We start from the raw sequence: 22,734 nt of genomic DNA, 5'->3' as shown, positions 1-22,734 counted from the left end.
AGTATTGTTGTGAGCTGCTCTTTTTTTTTTTTTTTTGAAAGAATGTTAAATTTTTATTCAATCAAAAAGCCTTGTTACAACTAAGTGTGGACCAGAATAATAAAGACTTCCAGCAACCTTAACTACTCATATAATCCCTATACTCTTGTTTGGAACCAAAATTGAAGAGCTCCCACCATACCCCTTCCTCCATTCCTTCTCATCAGGCTGAGCCTGTTTCTAACACCCTTATCCGTGAGCTTCTTGATAATAGAAAGCGGCATTGGTTTTTCCCCATGTCTGATCCTATTTCTTTCTCTCCAAATTGCATAGACTGCAGCTTGAAATGCATATCTAATACAAAATAACGTCTTCTTATCACCCCTACTACTTGAAATCATCGGCACAAGAGAAGACCAGACATTGGAGTAAGAATTCATTAGAATTCCACTGCTGAGATGACTCCATAACTGCGATGAAAACGCGCACTCAAAGAACAAGTGATTACGGGTTTCTGCAGCAGCCTTACATAACACGCATATAGTATCAGCTCCACTGCGTGAGCTGCTCTTTATCCATTGGTATCAGCTTTGAAGCACCAAAGTCTGCTACTTTTGGAGTTAAGTGTTCATCCAGGAGAATATTAGCAGTCTTGACATCACGGTGGGTTATTGGAGTGAAGGTAGGCAAGAGTTCCAGCAATTTCCACAACTATTCTTGCATCACAAACTCTCCTACAAATTTACATTTCAAGGTTCTTATTTTGCAGTTGTATGAAGCAGCGAGCCAAAGACGTTTTATACCGAAGTTGCAGAACAAAAGTTTTGAGTTTGTTTCAAAATTAAAATGAGACAGACATTTGTTACATTCGGAATTTTGGACTAAGATATCAAAAATAATACAGCAGAATGATGAAAAAACAGGTTGAGAGGTTAAGGCAAAACCTTGGAGAACTACTAGTATTGACCACTCATTCCCTCAAACCTTCAACACAGAAACAACCACAATGATCTCTCACATCAAAGTCTCGAGATCATTTCAAATCAAAGCTTACAACATCATAATTCATAAATGACTCTTCATTTATATACCAATCAAGGGAAGTGAAGACAATCCTGCTACAACTCAACACCCAGTTCCCTTTGTTTCAACTCCAGTCCCATCCTATCATTCTCAAGCTTCATCCTCTCATTCTCCATCCTCATTCTCTCCAGTTCCTGATCTCTTTTCTTACTAAACCTCTCCCACCTGAATCTCTGTTTCTCCAATTCCAGCAATTCAACTTGGATCTGAAGCTTCTGCTCTTCCAACTGAAGAGTCCTAGACTCAATCCACTGCTTCTGCATCAAAGCTGATCTCTCACTCTCTTCCCCACCTTGAGGAAACGGCATTTGAGCCAAAGAGAGCTTATTACACTCCAGAGAACTCACTTGCTGACCCGGATGGTCAACATCTTCATGACTATGACTCTGTCTAGCCTTCTTCAAAGCACCACCACCTCCAAGGTGAACACCCCTACAACCCCCATGTGTAAAATCATCATACTCATCATGCTCCTCACCTTCCCCATCATCATCCTCAACATCCTCAACCTGATGATGACTCTCATGATCATCTCTGTTCCTAAGCGCCAGCTTAAGCGAACGCTGCAAAGCCAAGTCATGAGGCAAATGCAACCTATTCCCATTGTGGTAAGAACACATCTCCTCATAGAACAAATGCTTAGAACTCATGATCTTTCTAACATCATCCTTCTCTTTATCATTCAAGTACCCAATCGAATCCAAAAGCGCAGGATTCTCAACTACCTGACAAGAAGTCCCCCTCCCAAGCATATCGTTAAGCTTCTTATACCGTTTATTCAAATCATTAAACTTATCCTCACACTGCTGAGGCGAAACATGGTACCCTCTCTCGGACATTACCTTGGAAACAGACTTCCACTTTCCCTTTTTCTGCAAAGCTGCAAACTTTCTCCTGCTCCCACCGTCCATACTCGAATCATCGCCTATATAAGACACAGCGGTTATCAACAGCTTCACCATCTTATCAGTCCACTTCACTCTCTGCCATGGAGACCCTTTAGTTGACTTTTCACCGCCTTCCTCATTGAAGCTCGGCTCATCATCATCGCTATCCCCTTTATGTTGCTCAGTCATGGGCACGTTGTGGTGATGATCGCAGGTTTGAGCTGTGGCCATAGTAAAGGGAAGACCTTCGTGAAGACTGTGACGATGCTGGTTCATGGAGGTTTGCAGATCGAATCCTCCGTAGGAAGAAGGTCCGCCACGAACCACGCCTCCTTGAGGAAAGCTCCCATCCATTCTCTGGTTTCCCCTAAATCGAAGAGATGAAACAGATCACGCAAAAAGGTTAGACCTTTGTCAAGGAGTGGATCTAGTTGGAGACTAAAGGTCGAGACTTTGGGGGAGGAATCAAGCAGAGAGCGGCGAATCAGGATGAGAGATGAGTAAAGAGAAAGGAAGTTTAACTTACGAACAAAAGTTGGAACTTGCTTCGTCTTCGTCTTCTTCTTCTTCTCCGGTCAGCTTCTTCTCTCTCTCTGTGGATGCCAGAAAGCTCTTCTTTTGCGTATAACTTTTCTTTTCAAGTCCAAACTTCTAGAAAAATTATTATTTTAGCTCCTTTATTATTATTATTATTATTATTATAACTATACTTTTATTGAAATGACAAAGTGATGATGCCTTGTGATTGGACTTGGTATTTGATGTATAGTCGAATTCCACTATCAGCTCATCAGCTTCTCAATTATTTGATTGAGTGAATTCTATTTCGATATAAAAAGTTTAAACACACACAAATTGTCTTTGATACAACTGATCATAATCGATTGTTGGACAGAAATATTATTCTATGATATCAGTTGGACATTCACAATTCCTTTTTAAGCTAATCAATGAATACACTAATCAAGTAAATCGATCAAATTGCAAATATACTAATGGAAAACCGTTTTGGAGAATTTACAAAATTATAATATACTTTTTTATGTTTTACAAATAGTGAGATTTTAACCTTTTCATGTTATACAAAAATGTTAGTTTAGAAATCTAATAAAATTTATATTTATTTTGATTTATATTAATTATAACATCTTTTAATCTTGCAAATAATTTATTTATCTCAAAAATTATTAATCATACAAATATAATTATTAAGATTATAAATAAATTTTAATTTGAGAAAATCTATATTAAAATGACACTTTTATGAATAGTAGTTAGTGCTCTTCGGCAAATCTTTGATGTATTTGGTGTATGCTGTTGTTTTCAATATCTAATTAGATTTTGATCCGCGCTTTCAAAGCGCGGATTTATTATTTCATTTTTTTAATTCATAAATATTTAACAAATATCATATTTTTATATATTTGTGTTTTATTTATAAAAAAAATAATTTTTTTATTTTTCTTTATCGTATTTCATTTTAAAGGCTATTTATGTTAAAAAAATTAAACTTTATTTCTTTAATGATTTAAGTTGGTATAACTCTGATAAATTAATTTTATTAGGTGGTTAATATTTTAATAGAAAAAAATTATATACTTTTAATAAAGATTTATACTTTTCAATGAAAAAAATCAATTTTTTTCATGAATGCTTAAATTATATTAAGAAAAGAAAAAAAATAATAATTAAGAATAGTTGGAAAAAAAATTATTTGAACTTGGACTCAATGGCCCAAAGGAAAAAAAAAAATGGATCTCATTTCTTAATCGGTCCAAATGGGCCAAGAGAAATCTGATGTGAGCTGGATCCGAAAAAAATGACCCAATATAGATGTGTTATTAATATTACTTGATTGCCCTTAATGAAATATGCAATGTTAGTAAAAAAAATGGCAAGTTAAGGTAAAAAGTTTAATAGGATCCTGCTTTAATAGTATAGATACTAAAATGAACAATATTGTTCGTTTATTATCTCATTGGTTAGATTCTTTTACCGAGTATTAAAAATCGAAGATCATTGTGAGAAGTGAACCAGAAAAAGGATGTCTCAACCTTGAAATAGGCTGAGACTTTTATCCGAGGTCTGGATTCGATCTGAGATCCGATCTGGATCCGATCCGAAAATCCGGATATCCGGAGAGGCCGAATCCGGATCCGAACAGTAAAATGTTGGATACGTCAAAACCAAATCTGGATCCAGATATCTTGATTTTTTAGTCCGGATATCTGGATCCGTAAATTTTATTAATAACTATTTCAAAAATAGTAATATCTATATACAAAAACTAATTTTATTTAATATATTTTTATTTTTATAATAGTATATATAAATTTTATGTAAATTTTGTAATACTATACATAGAAATAATTAAAAAATTATGTATATTTTATTTTTAAATTATTGTTAATATTTTATATATATTAATATTATTTTTATTTATTTTAAGGATCTAAATCTGGATCCGGATATCCGCCGGATATTATTATTTTTAGAAGGATATCCGACACCCGAATATCCGCGAACCCCGGATCCGGATAAAAATAAAATAGTAAAATTATAAATCTACTGGATAATGATCCGGATTCGGATACTTAAAATTGCCCGAATATCCGATCCGTTCGAGGTCTACCCTGAACTATGAAGTGAACCATTCTCGTGACAAAGAAATAATAATAGCAAAAGATTAATAACCTTTTGAATAAGAAAAAGACCAATGGTTTTCTCATATTTTTAGGAATCTGACGTGGACCGGACGAAGCGTGTGATATTTCTGACGCTGCCAGAAGTTCTCAAGTGTGATACGAGGATTTTAAAAGTGAGAGCATATTTTTAATAAAACAATTCAAATGTTGCATAAAGAACAGAGTAAACCATAATTATTTACTCTTCTCATATATATAAATGAAACAACTTGGAAATTTTGTATAATTTTTGTATATAAATTTTGTGTACTCTTATTTCACTAGGTACATGATTTCGCATCACGAAAAGTCGTTTTGAACATTAATGATACTCATGTATATAAATGTTAGGTTAACTGTAATCTCAAATATTTTTGTATAAAATATACTCCCTCCGTTTTTATTGTAGAGAAATTTTTTTGTTCCAAATTATATGTCGTTTTCGGTTTTCTATGTAAAATTTATTAGTAATTAATGTTGTATGACCAATGGTAATATATCTTTTATTTTTCTATTGGTTGAATTGTGGTTAGGTAAATAATTAATGATGTTTTTGTTTAGAAAATATAAGAAATTAATAGTTTTCTTAATCTACGTGCATAACTATAAAACGACTTATATAAAAAAACGGAGGGAGTATTATTTAATCTTCAAACATAAAACAGACTCGCAGTTAGGGCTGTTCAATATGGTAAAACCGAACCGTACCGAACCGAACCGAACCAAAATAGACAATATGGTTTGGTTTTGGTATATACCATATAAACCGAATGGATATAATTTTATAAAAACCGTAGGATTTGGATATGGTTTGGTATATAACCGATTAAACCGAATAAACCGAATAAAACCGATTAAAAGTAGAAACATGTAAATATGTATCTATTTTATAACAATACATGAAAATCTATTTGTTACATAAGTTAAATTTGTGTTAATAACTATTACCATAATTTTATAGTAATAAAAAACCTTAATTTGTAAAACACTTGAAATATAACTAAATAACCATACATCGCAATTCAGACATCTTATTTTCTAAGTTTTTCTTGATATTTTTGCTTTATTTTAGTCTTTACTAAATTAATATGAAGATTATAAATTTGAGGGACAATAATTAATGGAAAATTTTCAATTGAAAAAGCATGACTTTAATGAACACTAAATATAGAAGAGTGAAAAAACTTTTCTTTCATGTTTCTATTTTGTTTCATATTTTTATTTTCAAAATTTCAAATTTTGATTTTAGTTATAGATTTTATTATTTTATTTGATGGTAGAAGCATTTTTACTTTTTTGTTCATTTATTTGAACATGTAATATATTTTTAATAAAGGATTGTGTTAAGAATATGACTCTAAAATTCATATAATATGATCTCAAACAAAATAATTATATTTTTTGGTATAAAACCGAATAAACTGAAAACCGACGGTATATAAACCGAACCGAACCGAAGTAAATATGGATTTAGAATGGTAGTCATATTTTACTAACTGAAATACCGAAAACCGAAAAAAACCGAACCGAAGCCGAACCGATATCCGGATTGAACACCCCTACTCGCAGTGTTCAATCCTCTAAATCTTTGGATGGTTAGAGCATTTTTATCACCGTATGCAATGGGGGTTTCTACCTAAAAAGTAGTGCATGAGCCTCACCAAAATATAAACCACCGTCTTTCCTGTATGCAAAATAAGGCATCCTCTTTTTTCGTTTCTTTTACTATTTACGGGTCCTATTGATACGTGGTGGTCCACGATTAGTTTTTTTTTTTAATCAGAAAAAAATAAATAAATAAATTTAAAAAAAACCCTAATGTGAGGTTTAGGGTTAAAGATACTCTTGAAAAAGAAAAAAACATATTGGGCCAGGCTTAATAGTAGAAAGCCCAAAATAAAATTTCTTACGCGAGCCCGAAACATCCCCTATATATTATTTGAGAAGCATTGCAACATTTTTTTGTAGCCACGTGTCATCACTAGAATGATTCTTAGAATCCTTAGAGAAATATGTTGGTCCATCTAAATATATAATAAACTTTTTATTAAACCACAATAAATACATTATTAATGTGCTTCATTATTTCCTTAAATAAAATAACGGAATTGCCTAATGTTGCTAAAGTATATATGACAATTAATGATTTTGAATAATAAAGATTTGATAACATAAGTGTGTATTATAATTATATTTGTTTAATTTTAAGCTATTAAAATAAATTAAACAATCATAGTAACCACATAATAAAAATTAAAAAAACTTATTTATATATTATATTTTTAATTTTTAAAAACGAGTATAAATTACTAAAACTGTTAAAAGTTTCACATTCAAATTTTGTGATCTATGATTTAAAACTTTTATTATGACATGATACAAATAATTAAAAAATAATATAAGTTATAAGTCTCATTTAATAAGTATCAAAAATAAAAGATATATAAATATATAAATTAAACTATATGCCATATAAAAATACATAAATATCTTAATTTTGAAATTTACTTTGAACTTTTTTTGATAAAAAAATTAAAAATATTGACAACTTAATTTTTTAAAATACTATAAATTACTTACACCATTAATTCCACAGTGAAAATTTTGTTATCACTAATTTAGAATTTTTGCTATAACATATACAAATGATAAAAAAATATGAGCAAAAAGCATCATCTAATAAATATTAATATTAAAATAAACCCCATATATGTTACTATCATTTAAATTTAATTATATATCATTTCAAATAGAAAAAATATTTTTTTGATTTATAAAATTTATTTATATGTTCGTACCAATTTAATTATATAAGTAGTAGATAATGACTTCTTAATTATTCAATATATATTTATTATTTCATAATATGTTATAAACATATAATATATAAAATAATTTATATATATAATGTTTATTCCGCGCAAGGCGCGGATCTTCACCTAGTCTTTAAGTAATTAAGAATCAACGGTGGTGATTGTGTGAGCTCACAGAGACATCGGGAGTGACTATTCTTCTCTTCTTGGCAATTTCAAAACCCTCCGAGAACGTTTGAGATCAGGATGTCCGTCGAGGAAGACGCCACCGTTAGGGAGCCACTGGATCTGATTCGACTGAGTATCGAAGAGAGAATCTACGTCAAGCTCCGATCCGACCGTGAACTCCGCGGCAAGCTACACGTTCGTTTTTTGTTGACTTTAGCGAATCTTGTTAAAATTTTCAAGATTCCAAAGCTTTTTTTTTTTTTTAATTGAAATTATATTATAACAATAACCAACCGGAGAACCGGGATACAAGATCGGATTACAAATTCGATTCGAACAAAATTTCCCAAGTTTACAAATTGCTAAAACTAGCTTCGCCCGCCCACTAAACCCGGCACATTCCGCTAATCCACTTTCTATAATCTTAGGATTCAGATGCCGTTCTCTACCGTTGACGATGACCATGAAGACGTGAGGTTCTCCTCGTTTCCTCGGATGCCGGGAATCTCCATGAAGTCTCTGGCGGTAGCTAGCTTCCAATGATCTCTTCGAGACTTGTAATCGTCACCGTCAATAAGTACTAAAACGATATAGAAGACGGATTAAGGAGCACGAACCATAAAATGCACCAGAACCGCCTATACAAACTCCTATACCGTCGGAAACCGCTCAAAGACCAGGAAACCGTGAAGCCCACTGACCAAGACCGGAAACGAAAAATAGACCACTAAAAGTTATTTATTTCGGCAGGCTTTTGATCAGCATTTGAATATGATTCTGGGTGATGTTGAAGAGGTTATCACGACTGTAGAAATCGACGACGAGACATACGAAGAGATTGTTCGTGTATGTCATTTCCCAAAGAGTTATTATCAATCTGTTATTATGCTTTTGGATTTGATAATCTTAGTGTAGCTGTTAGTAATATGTTTTGGTTCATAAGATTAAATCTTTTCACAGTATGCATTGCCTTAGTCTTAGTTATAAGTTTAAGCTGAGATTCATCACAAGTCATAGTGCTGGTTACATAGTGTGTTTGATTAGCTAGGCAGTGATATATACTGTGAAATTTAAAATTTGATGTGTTAGCTTCTAATAAGACTAGATTTGTTAGCCTTCCTGTTGATGGCACCTGCTTTGTTTTTTGTTGTTGTTGTCAGACATCGAAAAGGAAGGTTCCGTTTCTATTTGTGAGAGGAGATGGAGTGATCTTGGTGTCGCCGCCTTTGAGGACTACTTGACTTCAGATACAGTGTTCTTGTGTATTGGCTGAGATCACAAATATGGAGCTGCCTCTTTTAATGATTCCTTAGCTTCTGATTTGTATTTGTGTGTTTTGTTTTTTCAAACATTTTAACTGAATGTAGCTGAGATATTTTATTTAAAACCCTTGTTAACTTGCCTCATCATAATAGAAGTGGTGTTGCCTATTTTGATTATGTACTCCAGCAGACATTTTCATTAACCAGAACCACTGAACTGATTCACGGTTCACGACGCAAACAAGATTGATGTCAAGAAGAAAGATCATGTAATTTGCAAATGTTGGAACTAAGAGGATTATTGGTATCATAATAACAGTGTAGCAATGCAGAGAGGATGTAGATAGTCTTATTTTCGCCTGGGTCTAGTTCTAATCGGAGAATCCATAGATGCTCTGGAAGACGAGTAGGCAAATTTGGCTACTGGGGATATTGAATCTAACGGGCTGGTCTCAACGAAACACGCACTATTCAAACGGGTCTTCTCTAACTCAAATTGAAGCATTTCATTTGAATATTGGTGCGTAAGAGCCTAAAGCACCAGTAAAATAATAAATAAGAGAACCACTTTAGCTGAATTGGTAGCTTTGAAGATTGTAAAATATCAAGATTGGCTTACGAGGAGATCATCAGGAGATACATATGATTGTTTGTCATTTAAAATTGCATCTTCGCTCCCACGTGTTGGTTTCCATTGATGCCCTCCCGGGTTGTTCTTGACTGTCTCTATAATGCTCTCTAAAACTTTCTCCAACACAGCTCCTTTTACAGACTTGAGAGACTCAGTGGCATCGACCGTCAAATATGGTCTTAGTATAGTCTCGAAATACTCGAGCTGCGTTATCAACTGGTGAAAACAGATAAGCATCATAAATTACTTAACACGGATGCAGATGTTTCTCTTTGGAGATTGCGCGGACATTATCTCACAAACTATATGTTTGTAGGGACTTTGGAGTTCCAGACAAGAGCATCAAGTGGCTGGTTCAATCTTTTCCCCACACTTTCTCCTCTCCCGATATAAAAAAAAATCAATGAGGTCTTGAACTGGGTCTGTACACTGTAGCTCCGGTTTTGACCTGAAGAATGCTGGTTTTGTTCATGCTATGGTGGTTTTTTATTGGACGAGTGAGTCAACCAGGGAACGGTAGTTGAATCTGTTCCAACGTTTTGGTTGCAGGGCTGGCTTAACTATCGGACGAGCAGTGTGACCGCCCCGGGACCATGAAATAAGGTCCGATTTGTTCAAAATTTTTGTTTTTTTTTGTTTTGGAAATTTTTTTTAAAGAAGAAATAAATAAAAATATTTCTTGAATAAGTTTTATCTTATATGCGTTTACATCTAAAGTTAATAATATTTTATACAATATATATTTTTTAGATATGATTAAATGTTTTTTATATAATTATTAAAGGGTCAAAAATATTTTTTTTGCCCAAGGGCTTTTAAAAACCATGAGCCGGCCCTGTTTGGTTGGTCTAAAGAAGATTTTGTTGCAGCAGTTATAGAATTTCCAAACTGCACGACGGTTTCTGATGAGAAGATTATTGTACACGATGGATTATCTTGTGAACATCATTGGTTTGAAGGCTAAAGACATTGTTACGAGACCGGTGTTGTTGGGTCTGAGTATGGAGAAGAGAATCAAACCGAGGAGCCAGGTGATTTCTTTATTTGCATCTGAAGGACTTGTGGAGAAAGAAGATGTGAACTATTTCACTATGCTGAAGATAAAAAGCTCCGAGTTCATGGATAAGTTTGTGGTGAAGCATCAGAAGTAGATGCCGGAACTTGTACACAACCTAACAAGGAATCGTTGAATCAAAATGACCTTGCGAGTTTGTTTGATTGGAGAAGTGAGAACGAAACATAACTTAATAACTGATATTGGTTGTGTACTTGTTGCTGAATGGTTTCTTGTCATGGTTTGATTAATGTTGTGACATTTAATGTGCACAATGAAACGTAAACTTTAAAAGATTTGCTTACCTATTATTTTGAACATCATATAAGACAGTGAGAACATAACATAACTTATGTTCTCTATGAACATATAAAATTTAAAAGATTTGCTTACCTATTATGTTCTCTATGTATCCATTACTTTTCAGAAAATAATGCCACATGTTCTTTTTAACGAGGATGTGTGGGTTTACACGCAATCTCGTGCCAAAACAGAGCATGAAAATTAGCTTTACAAATTGGAATAATACAAAACACGACAGCAATTCCAAAAAGTAGTGTTCTCTTTTAGGAAAAGTGTCGGAGATCATTGATTTGTCATGCAAGCTTTTTTTGTGGTCGAAGACGTCAAACTCTTACGTTACGAACATGTGGTGTTGCTCCTTGTAACGGAATTCATTTGTGTTTCTAGTATTGATTAAGAGTTTGAAATTGAAAAAATAAATACACAAACCACTTATTTTCTTAAGCAAGAACGTAATATGGATACATTTCATTAGACTCAAGTTGATATTATAAATGATTAATTCCTAACGAGTTTTAACAACCATTTAACGGTTATTTGGAGGATTAGTTAGGTAGTTTTGATAAACTTCGTTACACATTTTTATATGTTATTAGGAGTCATGTTAAGATAATGACATATTTCCATTATTCCTTTAGGATAATTACCATATGTTTTCCTATGTTGATGCGTATATATACGATGTAACGTTTAACCTAAGTCAACAAGAAAGTTGAGTTTACATTATTCTACATGGTATCAGAGCAGAAAATTTTCTGAGCCCTAAGTTGAGTTTTGTGAAGAAAGTGTCGGGTTTCAAGACCGGAGCCCTTGTTTGTGTGTTGGTCCTTGTGTGAGAACCAGCAGTTATGGTAGAAGGAGATGACTCTGAAAGAGGAGAGATCTCCGAGGTCAAAGGTGTTGAGGCCGCAACACCTTACTCTTTGTACGCCTCGGACAATCCGGGAGCGATGATAACGTCAGTGACGTTAACTGGAGAAAATTACAGTGAATGGTCTAGTGAGATGACCAATGCTTTGCGAGCAAAGCGCAAGATAGGTTTCATCGATGGTTCTATTCTCAAGCCGTCACCAAACGATTCCAAGCTAGAGCTTTGGCTCTCTGTCAACTCCATGATCGTGGGTTGGATCAGAACGTCTATAGAACCTCGTGTGAGGTCCACGGTAACGTTTGTGCAGGACTCGCACAAACTTTGGGAGAGTTTACGCAAGCGGTTCTCGGTTGGTAACAAAGTTCGTGTGCACCATCTGAAGGAACAGCTTGCTTCATGTCGTCAAGAAGGAAAGTCTGTGATAGATTTTTTTGGCCGGTTGTCCAAATTGTGGGAAGAGCTCGACATGTACCAACCACTTCCCAACTGTACTTGTTCCGCAGCTACAGACATCGAGAAGACCAGAGAAGCAGAGAAGATGCATCAGTTTGTAATGGGACTAGATGAAAGCAGGTTTGGAGCTATCTGTCAAACAATCATCTCGTCTGATCTCGACATGGATATAGGAGAAATCTATGCGAAAGTAGTTCGAGAAGAGCAGCGCTTGAACTCAGCTAAAGATCGTGAGACACAACAAACTGCTGTGGGCTTTGTGGCTAAAACAGAGACTGATCAAACAAGCTTGCGACCAGTTAACGGGAGAAAAGTTCCTCAGTGCACACACTGCGGCCGTAGAGGTCATGAGAAATCAGGTTGCTGGCAACTAATTGGATTCCCTGATTGGTGGGAAGAACGTCCACCGAACAGAGGAAGTGAAGGAGGAAACAGAGGAGGATCTCGCAATAACAGAGGCCGCGGCTCATCCAGTGCTGATCGGCCAAGGAACTCGGGTCCTCGAGCAAACGCTGCGCACGCAACAACATCAAACTCGTCCTCATTCCCAGAATTTTCAGAAGAACAGTGGAAAGCATTGTCTCAGATGATCAATGAAAGGACTCGTACACCATCCGACAAGCTCAATGGTAAGATCAGACACGGTGACTTAATCCTAGACACGGGCGCGTCTCATCACATGACAGGAGATCGCTCGTGGCTTGAGAACATTTCTAGTATATCACCGTGTCCTGTTGGCTTCGCAGATGGAAACAAAACCTATGCGACACACGTTGGCATGTTAACATTAACGGATCGCATTACTCTTGAGAATGTTTTATTTGTGCCCAATCTCAATTGCTCACTGATCTCAGTCTCAAAACTGTTGAAGCAAACAAACTGCTTTGCGTTACTAACTGATACGTTGTGTGTATTACAGGACCGTTTTACGAGGACTCTGATTGGAGCTGGTAAAGAGCGAGATGGGGTATATTACTTTCAGGACGTCATGGCTGCAAGAGTTCAATGCATAACTAATCAAGCTGTTCGATTGGTAGATCAGTTACGTTGGCACCAGAGGCTAGGACATCCATCGTTTTCAGCTTTATCTTCTTTACCTTTTGATTTTTCGAATAAACAAGCTTCTCCTAGTCCCTGCGACACTTGTTTTAGGGCGAAGCAAACAAGAGAAATTTTTCCTGATAGTTTCAATAAAACAACTGAGAGTTTTGCTATGATTCATTGCGATGTTTGGGGACCTTATAGAATTAAGTCCTCTACTGGAGCTGCTTATTTTCTCACCATAGTAGATGATTACTCACGAGCCGTCTGGACGTATCTTCTGCTCGAAAAATCAGAAGTCAAAACAGTACTTCAGAATTTCTTGAAGATGGCCGAAAAACAGTTTGGAAATTCTGTCAAAATTGTCAGGTCCGACAATGGAACAGAGTTTACTTGTCTAGCACGATATTTCAGAGAGAATGGTGTCATACATCAGACCTCGTGTGTTGGAACACCTCAGCAAAATGGACGTGTCGAAAGGAAGCACAGACATATTCTGAATGTATCGCGATCCTTGCTATTTCAAGCTGGATTACCAGTTAAGTTTTGGGGTGAAGCGGTCATGACTGCAGCACATGTTATCAACCGAACTCCGACGAAAGTTCTTCAAAACCGGTCTCCATACGAGTTGTTACACGGGAACAAACCTCTATACGACAAGCTGCGAGTCTTCGGTAGCCTATGCTACACACACCTTCGCTCTAGAGATAAAGATAAATTTGGACCTCGCAGTCGGCGTTGCATTTTTGTCGGGTATCCATTCGCACAAAAAGGCTGGAAAGTCTTCGATCTTGACAAAGAAGAGTTCTTGATCAGCCGTGATGTCGTGTTTCATGAAGATGAGTTCCCTTTCATCACTGTCTCGAAGAACTCTATGGAACACAAATCACCTATAAGTCCTACAGTTGAATCACCAGATGATGATTGGGAGCTAGAACCAATTATCGGTTCCAACGACAGGGGGAGTTCTGATGTTGCCGCTCCTGCAGTTGAATCACCAGTAGCTGACAATAATGAGACTTCTACTACAGTGCCTACTCCAGTCTTGTCTTCCGCTGACACTCAAGTCTCAGTCCCTGATCTTATGGCTTCGGAAGATCATTCTGAAACCATTAACCCTGTTCCTGTTGTCACACACCCAGTTGTTACAGACAACCAGTCTGAACCCATTGCTCAGCCACAGACTACTCCAGAACAGCTTGGTCGTGGTCAGCGAGCTAAAGCACCTCCAGCCAAACTAAAGGACTACATCGCTTACACTACCGTCTGTCTTCGAAATACCCCACTCGCTCAACAAAGTACCGCTCTGCAGTCCTCGGAAACAGTCTCAGGTAAAACACCGTATCCTTTAGTAGAATATCTCACTGATGTTCGTTTTTCTCCGTCGCATCAAGCTTTTGTTGCAGCAGTCACTGCGGGTGATGAACCCAAACGATTTGCTGTTGCCATGAAAGACAAAGTTTGGCGTGATGCAGTCACTAATGAAGTAGTCGCCCTTGAGGATCAAGAAACATGGGATATCACCGATCTTCCTCCAGGAAAAGTTGCTATTGGATGTCAATGGATTTTCAAAATCAAATATAATGCAGATGGAACAGTTGAGAGACACAAAGCACGACTTGTTGTTTTAGGTAACAAACAAATCGAAGGCGAAGATTTTAAAGAAACATTCGCACCAGTGGTTAAGATGACCACGGTTCGCAGTCTTCTCCGTATTGTTGCAGCTAAGAAGTGGGAAATTCATCAAATGGATGTTCACAACGCTTTTCTTCATGGAGATCTTGAAGAAGAAGTGTATATGAAGCTTCCGCCAGGGTTCACTAACTCTGATCCGAACAAAGTGTGTCGCCTACGCAAGTCACTGTATGGTCTTCGTCAAGCACCTCGCTGCTGGTTTGCAAAGTTGTCTCAGGCACTCATCAAGTTTGGTTTTACACAATCCTACTCCGACTATTCTTTGTTCTCCTATACCAAAGATGACTGTGAGATCAAAGTATTAGTCTATGTTGACGATCTTGTCATAGCAAGTAATGATCTTCCAAGATTAATCAAGTTCAAAGCTTACTTAAGCCAATGCTTTCGTATGAAGGATTTGGGAAAGTTGAAATATTTTCTAGGAATTGAAGTTGCTCGGTCAGAAGATGGAATTTTTTTGTCACAGCGCAAGTATATTCTTGACATTGTGGCCGAAACAGGACTACTGGGTTGCAAGCCTGCACTCACGCCTATGGAACAAAACCACCAGCTCGCCGCTGCTGATGGACCGTTGTTTGCTGACCCAAGTCAGTATCGTCGGTTATTGGGAGACTGGTTTACTTATCCATCTCTAGACCTGAGTTATGTTACTCGATTCACTTGCTGTCCCAGTTTATGCAGAAACCGCTTCAAGCACATTGGGACGCAGCTTTACGAGTTGTTCGTTTTCTTAAAGGATCACCTGATCAGGGTATTCTTCTCCGCGCCGATGCCAACCTAGAGTTATCTGTTTATTGTGACGCAGACTGGTCTTCTTGTCCTACTTCTCGCCGGTCTTTAAGCTCATGTGTGGTAATGCTTGGTGGATCACCAATCTCATGGAAAACCAAGAAGCAAGATACAGTTTCACACTCATCAGCAGAGGCCGAATATCGTTCAATGGCATCTGCTAATCGCGAGCTCAAATGGATCGTGCCACTTCTCACAGACCTCGGTGTCACAGTACCTCAACCGGTTCCTTTCTACTGTGACAGTCAAGCCGCGATTCACATAGCGTCCAATCCAGTTTTTCATGAAAGAACTAAACATATAGAGCGTGATTGTCACAGTGTACGTGACGCAGTTAAAGCTGGACTCATCTCTATGCGTCATGTTCGAACTAAGGATCAACTAGCTGATATCTTAACCAAAGCCTTGGGACGTCCACAGTTTGAGTTCCTATTGTCCAAGTTGGGAGTTCAAACTTTACACTCTCCAACTTGAGGGGGAGTATTAGGAGTCATGTTAAGATAATGACATATTTCCATTATTCCTTTAGGATAATTACCATATGTTTTCCTATGTTGATGCGTATATATACGATGTAACGTTTAACCTAAGTCAACAAGAAAGTTGAGTTTACATTATTCTACATATGTAAGTCTAACTAGGAGGATCCTGAGCATTGCACATTTATAACAATTTTCAAAATGATAATTTTGTTTAATAAATATTAAATATAATTAATTTTTAGACTTTAATTTTACTGGTTTAAAAATTAAAGCTATAAATAATTATTTGTAATTTTAACTATTTCAGTATAAATTTATTTATATTTAGTTGAATTCAATAAACGTTTAATTTGTATTTTCTAAAAAAAAATAACAATTATATTAAATTCAATGGCTGTATTTATTTTGTTATCTCAATGTAGTAAATATGATTTTTATTTGTGTTAAGATACATTAAACTGATAGAAATCATCTAGTAATGAATCTAGTAAATCAACAGTCAATCTTTCAACTTACATATTTTATCACGACTAAACGTGAATAAATTGATAGAAAATTAAATTATTTTTACTCCATTTAATTGATGTTGGTTAAAATTGTAAACATATCTCATTATTAATATTTATGTCTTGGCTAATAATGATATATTCATTATAATCATATTTTAGAAAACTTATAAAAAATATAAATTTACATCGATGAAATTGTGAATCACATTAAGCCATGTCATATTTTTTAGAAGTTATGTCATTTTTTGTGAGAATAAATGGGATGACGACATATAACAAAAATTCCTTCTCAAATAATATTTATGAATTTTTTTTATATTTTTAGGTGTGCAGATACTATTATATTTATAATATAATATTAGTTTACTTTTATTAATGTTAATAATGCTATATAAATTATTACCATATTTTAGAAAACTTACCAAAAACATGAATTTATATAAATAAAACTGTTCATGTCATAATTAATATGATGTCATGTCATCTTTTTCGAAATCATGTTATCTTTATTTTGTGAAAATAAATATCATGATGACACATAACCAAATCACTTCTTAGATAATGTATAGGGATAGATTCAAAATTTTACTCGTGTATGATTCCGCTTGCATCTTAGTGTATATAAATTAATATTATTTCTGCTTTGATCCATAAACTTACACTTAACCGAATTTTTCGAATAAAACCAAACGGGATGGAAGAAAGTTTTACGGAAATTTTTCCGTGTGTTGATAACTAGAGCTGCAAGTGTTTAAGTCTCAACGTATAACTAGATTCTGACTCGCCCTTAAAAAGGCGGGTATATTTTTTATTTTACATATTAATATAATTTTTAGTAATTATATTAAATATGTCAATAATTGCATAACAGTACACTTGTGCCATTTGCATTTCAGAAATTATTTTTACACTTTATTTTTAAAGTTTGCAACATATTATATTTTCTTAGTAGTTACCTAACATAATTCGTCGAAAATATTCGTACTCAAAAAATCCGATTCGGAATCAACCCAAAAATCAAAGTCTCATACTCTTTAGGTCTGACCAATGTTTTTAAATCCGACCCAGACACTGAACCGGACGACTTACCGGGTTGCTGGGTCATTGGTTCGACCACGGGTGAACCGCGGCTTGATAAATGAATTAATTTTATTATATAATAATATATCAGCTATGTAAATAAAAATATAGAAACTAAAGTTTAATATTTTCTAAATATTTTTAAAACATAAAATAATAGTTTGGATATGTATATATTTTATGTTTAAAACATTTAGAAAATACTTAACTTTAGTTTTTATATTTTTATTTTCATTTGACATACAAAATATCAAAAAAATAGTTTAGACTATTTAAAATTTTCCCTACCAACGTAAGAGTTATGACATCTAAAATAAATCCAAACATAAAATTTCTAAATATTTAAATATTTAGATGCCTAATGTGAATAATAAATTAAATTACAAATACAAAATAAACCAAACTAAAAGATCATTGTAATAAATTATCAATAACAGAAATAAACTAACACCAAATCACATCAATTAATTTTGGCTCTCTCTACCATCGTTCACTTTATTTTTTCTAGGTGACATAGTAAAATCTTCATCAAAATCTAAAAACACACAAATATAAAACTGAAAAAAAAACGTTACTTCTTAATTGGAAACTTAGAATATAAAACATAATCTAAAAATATAATTAAAAACTAAAAAAAAAAAGTAAAAAGTTATTTATTGGTTCGACCGTGGTTCAACCGGTACCGAGTTCCGGGTTTTACCGGGTTTTTGCGAATTTTTGCGGATTTCTAAATATTGGATTATTCACAAAACCCAAACCGGATTTTTTCTGGGTCACCGGATTTACCGGTTTAACCGCGGGTCCGGGTCGGGTTTCAAAACACTGGGTCTGACCCATATACTCGAGTGATTCTTAAAGTGTTATATCAGAAAACAAATATAAAACCCAACCCGCACTGAAAACCGAACACAAGTTTTTGAAAAATACTTGATAAATAAATTTTAATATATTCTGTTAAATATTTATATATATATATGGGTTAATATGGTCTTCGGTAAATTACATAAAATTGAATAAATTTGTGATTCTGTAGATTTTGATGAAATTGTTATGATGTCATTCAAAAAAGAGAAAATGGTAATATATAAAAATTAATTATTTGATATGAAATATTAATAACCTATTATAAGATTATATTTTTTATTTTAGATTTAAAAGTTATTTTTTTGATAATTGTAAGATATTATTGAACACTTGAAATAGTAATATATAGAGAAATTTATCAAGTACAAAATAGTATACTTTGGCAATAAACTTTTTTTTTATGTAGAAGTATTTCATTTGAAAAATATCGTATTTTTCAAAGGTGTTATAAATATTACAATTATGGTTTTGTTGTCCAGTTTTTCAGGCCTCAACATTACACCGAATCAAGTGAGCATCTGAATTCTGAACACACACACATATATTAAATATATATATATGTATATATATATATTTCAATATTATGGTCATATTCTTCCACCCGTTCAAATATATTATGTAACCGTGAATTCTAAATCTTGTTTTAGAATACGGTAGACGTGACTTTTAAAAATTTGGATATTCTATATAGGTTAATTGGAGAGTGATTTTGAGACAATTAACTATTTTTTTAATTAGTTACAGAACCTAGAAATGATTACAGATTCAACCGAGTGATACTTTGGTATGTTCATCAAATATACAAAATCTGGAATGTAACCATGGATTTTAATTAATTAGTATTGATAAGAGTGATGGTCAAGAGAATATAGGAATTAAAGGGGAAGTTAGTTTAATAACCATTTCATAATATGTAGATTAAGGTAGTTTTAATATTTAAACATGTAATATTGATTTTAAATGCAGTTATATTTTAAGTTGAACTCAACTATTATCAATAGGACATGTTACTAATTTAATAGTATTGATTTATCACACGCCATTTGACAGGTTTATATCACACATTTGCTTACATAAATCTAAAAACCAAGTCACGAATCCATACATTCCAAAGTTTCTTCTCTATGAGATATATATTCCAAAGTTTCTTATACGACAAAGCAGAAAAAAAAAACGTAACCGCTTAAATTGTGTTGCATGAAACACGAAGAAGTGTTGGGTCACGTATGTAATACACACAAACTATGACATACCATGTGATCCAACCAGTTTGGTCAAGCCATACGTAACCGCCATAGCTAACCATCCTCCAATCAGAACCCTAGCCGACGACTTAACCACCGGTGCTTTCCCCAAAACCGCTCCTAACCACCCAAACATAACCAAAGCCAACGTCACCGCCGACACAATCACTCCAATCCTCACATTATACGTTTTCACAAACGCAGCCGCCAATAAAGGCACAATCGCTCCTATAGAAAACGCTAACGCAGACGCAGTAGCCGCTTTTATAGGGCTCGGAAGCTTCTCTTTGTCTATCACTCCTCCGTTATCTCTCTTCATCTGAGCCACCTCTATGTCGTACTGAGAGTAAACCGAGACAAACTCTCCGATCGCCATGCTACAAGCTCCGGCAACTAAACCCGCGAAACCGGTTAGAACCATGGTTTTGACGTCTGGCTTAATCGCACCGACACCCATCATAAGCGAAGCCGTCGTGACAAGACCGTCGTTGGCACCAAGCACGGCAGCTCGTAGCCATTGAGCTCGTTTGGAGTAATCGAAAGCCTTTTCTTGATCTTTCTCCATGTCTATGTTCAAGCTGTTGTTCACGTTATGGGACTCCATAGTTAAATCTTTTGATTTGGTTTTTATTTTCTTTTGTAGGTTGAAATGAGAAGATAGAGAATGTTTGATGAAGTGTGGAGGACACACGCCTAGATGAGTTATATTTATGGAGAGGTTTTGTGTAAAACTTTAATTCTTTTTTTTTTAAAGAAGTTATGTACTGGAGTAGAGTCGACGATTAAGTGGACCATCATCACCACTAATGGAAATACATTTAACTAGATTCGATCAAACGTGGACTGAATATCAAACGCCAACTGTTTCATCTTATTAACGAATTTGCTGTCATTAATTACTAATAATTTTTTTAATGAGTTTTATTTACCAAAACATAAAGTTTGACTACTACATTTATGTGGAGGAGCAATATCACCAGTAAGGAAGTAAATTTACGACTGGATACAATGTGACTAATTAACACCTGCCTGTTTACTTTACTCGTGAATTTGTTTTCCTTAATCAACAATTTTCTAAACTTGATTTTACTTGCCATTTAACAAAAGAAACAAAGTTTTATCTAACTACCAAACTAAGTTCATTTGTCACGGCTAGACCAACTTTTACACCGACGAAAATTGTGTAAGAATTCAAATAGAAAATGGGGTTTTCAAAAATGTGTGTGTAAATAAATTTATAACGATACTTTAACTTTAACTTTTACTATTTATATGTTTATTCTCACCGTTTATAACTTTATATGCATAGACTTTGATCGTTAAAACTAGCGTAAAATGATGAATTGTAGCGGAACAAGTAAACACCTTAGCATTCTATCTTTTTCGAAAAGCTTAGAATATTGAAAATAGCAAAGTTTTAATCGTCTTTACACTATGATTACATGTTTGAAACGAACAAATCAAGTTTAGAAAGAGAATTAAAGTGGATTTCCGCGTACGCGCGATCGGTAAAGTTAAAGCATACCGATCGATACTTGGTATCAATATACCCGAAAAATCGATTTCATTTGAAACTTATTTTTTAAAAGGAACATTATACTTTTCTACCAAAAAACATAACACTTATAAATAATTGAAATAAAACGGGAAAGAAGGAAATAAATGTGAAACCACACACATTTGTTTTTTGGGTGGGTTACGGCCAAAGTAAATAAACAATCTGAGTAAGACCGAAAGGGGCAGTTACATACCTACAATATGAAGCTGTTCTGTCGTCTTCATGATATAAAGCCATGCATATATATGCCTTCTTCAGAAGAAAAAGATACAAAATAAAGTAAAACTGAAATTTCTCAATTTCTCAAACAATGACCTAGTGGTCTACAAAGCCTGTTGCCTACAATTAAGTTTCTTAAACTTTTAATTATATAGTTTTTTCTTGACTTCTTTATACTACCAGTTTAGCACAGAACCGCATAAGGTATCTTTTGGCAACTGTATTTATCACATATTGACTCAAAACACCATATTCAAATTTAGAAAATGATTAACTTAATTTATTTCCTAAAATCAACTGAAAATTAATTTGACGGATAGTTAATTCATTTGCAAGTAATATAAAATGAAGAAATTAATAAAATTTTCAGATTTTCTTATCTCTTAGTAAATAAAAACTAAGAACATCTTTAACGTTAGGAACCAATAAGAGTTACCAAAAGAAGAAAAAATATTAATATTATAATATTTTATTTACTTTTTATTTTCTTGTAAAAAGTAAAACCAATAACCAACTGACACATATGTATATGTATGTATGTTTCGAAACCATCGCTTACGGTGGTTGTTTTAGAACCGTTCTCCTTTCTCTTTCGTACCTTTTTATTATTTACTTTATTTTATTTTGAAAACTTATCTTAAGAACCTAGCGTTAAAGATGCTCTAATGCTAAAATTATTTTATTCATTGTTCTTATATTCCTAAATTTTCCCGTGTAAGGCTTTTTTGACTACATGAAACTGTATGGATTAGTTGTCGGCTGATTCATTTTTCCTTGTACATGAAATTATTTTATTCATTGTTTTTTACCCTTGTTTTTATATTCCTAAATTTTCTCTAAGAAAAATTTTATTTAAAATATGGATTAGTTGTCGGCTGATTCATTTTCGTTTTATTTTCTCCCTTTTTTGACTACACGAAACTGTGAAAGCGTTTTTCCTATAAAGTGAAAATAAAAAACAACTCTCTCATTCTTTACTTTCTGTTAACTGAACGTACTTTTGTTCTCGACAAGGAATGAACCTATTCAATCGCACATACAGTTTTTGTTACTCACTGGATTTTT

At 34.2% G+C, this 22,734-nt stretch overlaps 3 protein-coding genes across 3 annotated transcripts; 1 reads left to right on the top strand and 2 right to left on the bottom strand.

Moving 5' to 3' along the window:
* Window positions 1–924: 924 nt before the first annotated feature.
* Window positions 925–2,600, bottom strand: LOC106347343. Its single transcript, XM_048782554.1, has 2 exons — window positions 2,476–2,600; window positions 925–2,317 (listed from the first exon to the last, which is right to left on the bottom strand). The coding sequence occupies exon 2, from the start codon at window positions 2,301–2,303 to the stop codon at window positions 1,098–1,100; it is 1,206 nt and encodes a 401-aa protein (XP_048638511.1). The 5' UTR covers window positions 2,304–2,317; window positions 2,476–2,600; the 3' UTR covers window positions 925–1,097.
* A 5,001-nt stretch (window positions 2,601–7,601) lies between these two features.
* LOC106351611 (sm-like protein LSM3A) lies at window positions 7,602–9,044 on the top strand. Its single transcript, XM_013791390.3, has 3 exons — window positions 7,602–7,809; window positions 8,365–8,460; window positions 8,775–9,044. The coding sequence occupies exons 1-3, from the start codon at window positions 7,693–7,695 to the stop codon at window positions 8,853–8,855; spliced, it is 294 nt and encodes a 97-aa protein (XP_013646844.1). The 5' UTR covers window positions 7,602–7,692; the 3' UTR covers window positions 8,856–9,044.
* A 10,595-nt stretch (window positions 9,045–19,639) lies between these two features.
* Window positions 19,640–20,802, bottom strand: LOC106347344 (vacuolar iron transporter homolog 1-like). Its single transcript, XM_013786866.3, has one exon. It carries the CDS (start codon window positions 20,494–20,496, stop codon window positions 19,891–19,893), a length of 606 nt encoding a protein of 201 aa, XP_013642320.2. The 5' UTR covers window positions 20,497–20,802; the 3' UTR covers window positions 19,640–19,890.
* Between the last annotated feature and the right edge of the window lie 1,932 nt (window positions 20,803–22,734).

This window comes from Brassica napus, chromosome A6 (genome assembly GCF_020379485.1).
Source record: "Brassica napus cultivar Da-Ae chromosome A6, Da-Ae, whole genome shotgun sequence".
Taxonomy (NCBI): domain Eukaryota; kingdom Viridiplantae; phylum Streptophyta; class Magnoliopsida; order Brassicales; family Brassicaceae; genus Brassica; species Brassica napus.
This window is presented reverse-complemented; position numbering and strand designations above follow the sequence as displayed.

Bases quoted from the DNA above. Each gene is read 5' to 3' on its own strand.
- LOC106347343 (XM_048782554.1), bottom strand. From the start codon at position 2,303: ATGGATGGGAGCTTTCCTCAAGGAGGCGTGGTTCGTGGCGGACCTTCT.
- LOC106351611 (XM_013791390.3), top strand. From the start codon at position 7,693: ATGTCCGTCGAGGAAGACGCCACCGTTAGGGAGCCACTGGATCTGATT. The intron at 7,810-8,364 runs GTTCGTTTTTTG...TTATTTCGGCAG, and splicing joins AACTCCGCGGCAAGCTACAC to GCTTTTGATCAGCATTTGAA. The intron at 8,461-8,774 runs GTATGTCATTTC...TGTTGTTGTCAG, and splicing joins CATACGAAGAGATTGTTCGT to ACATCGAAAAGGAAGGTTCC.
- LOC106347344 (XM_013786866.3), bottom strand. From the start codon at position 20,496: ATGGAGTCCCATAACGTGAACAACAGCTTGAACATAGACATGGAGAAA.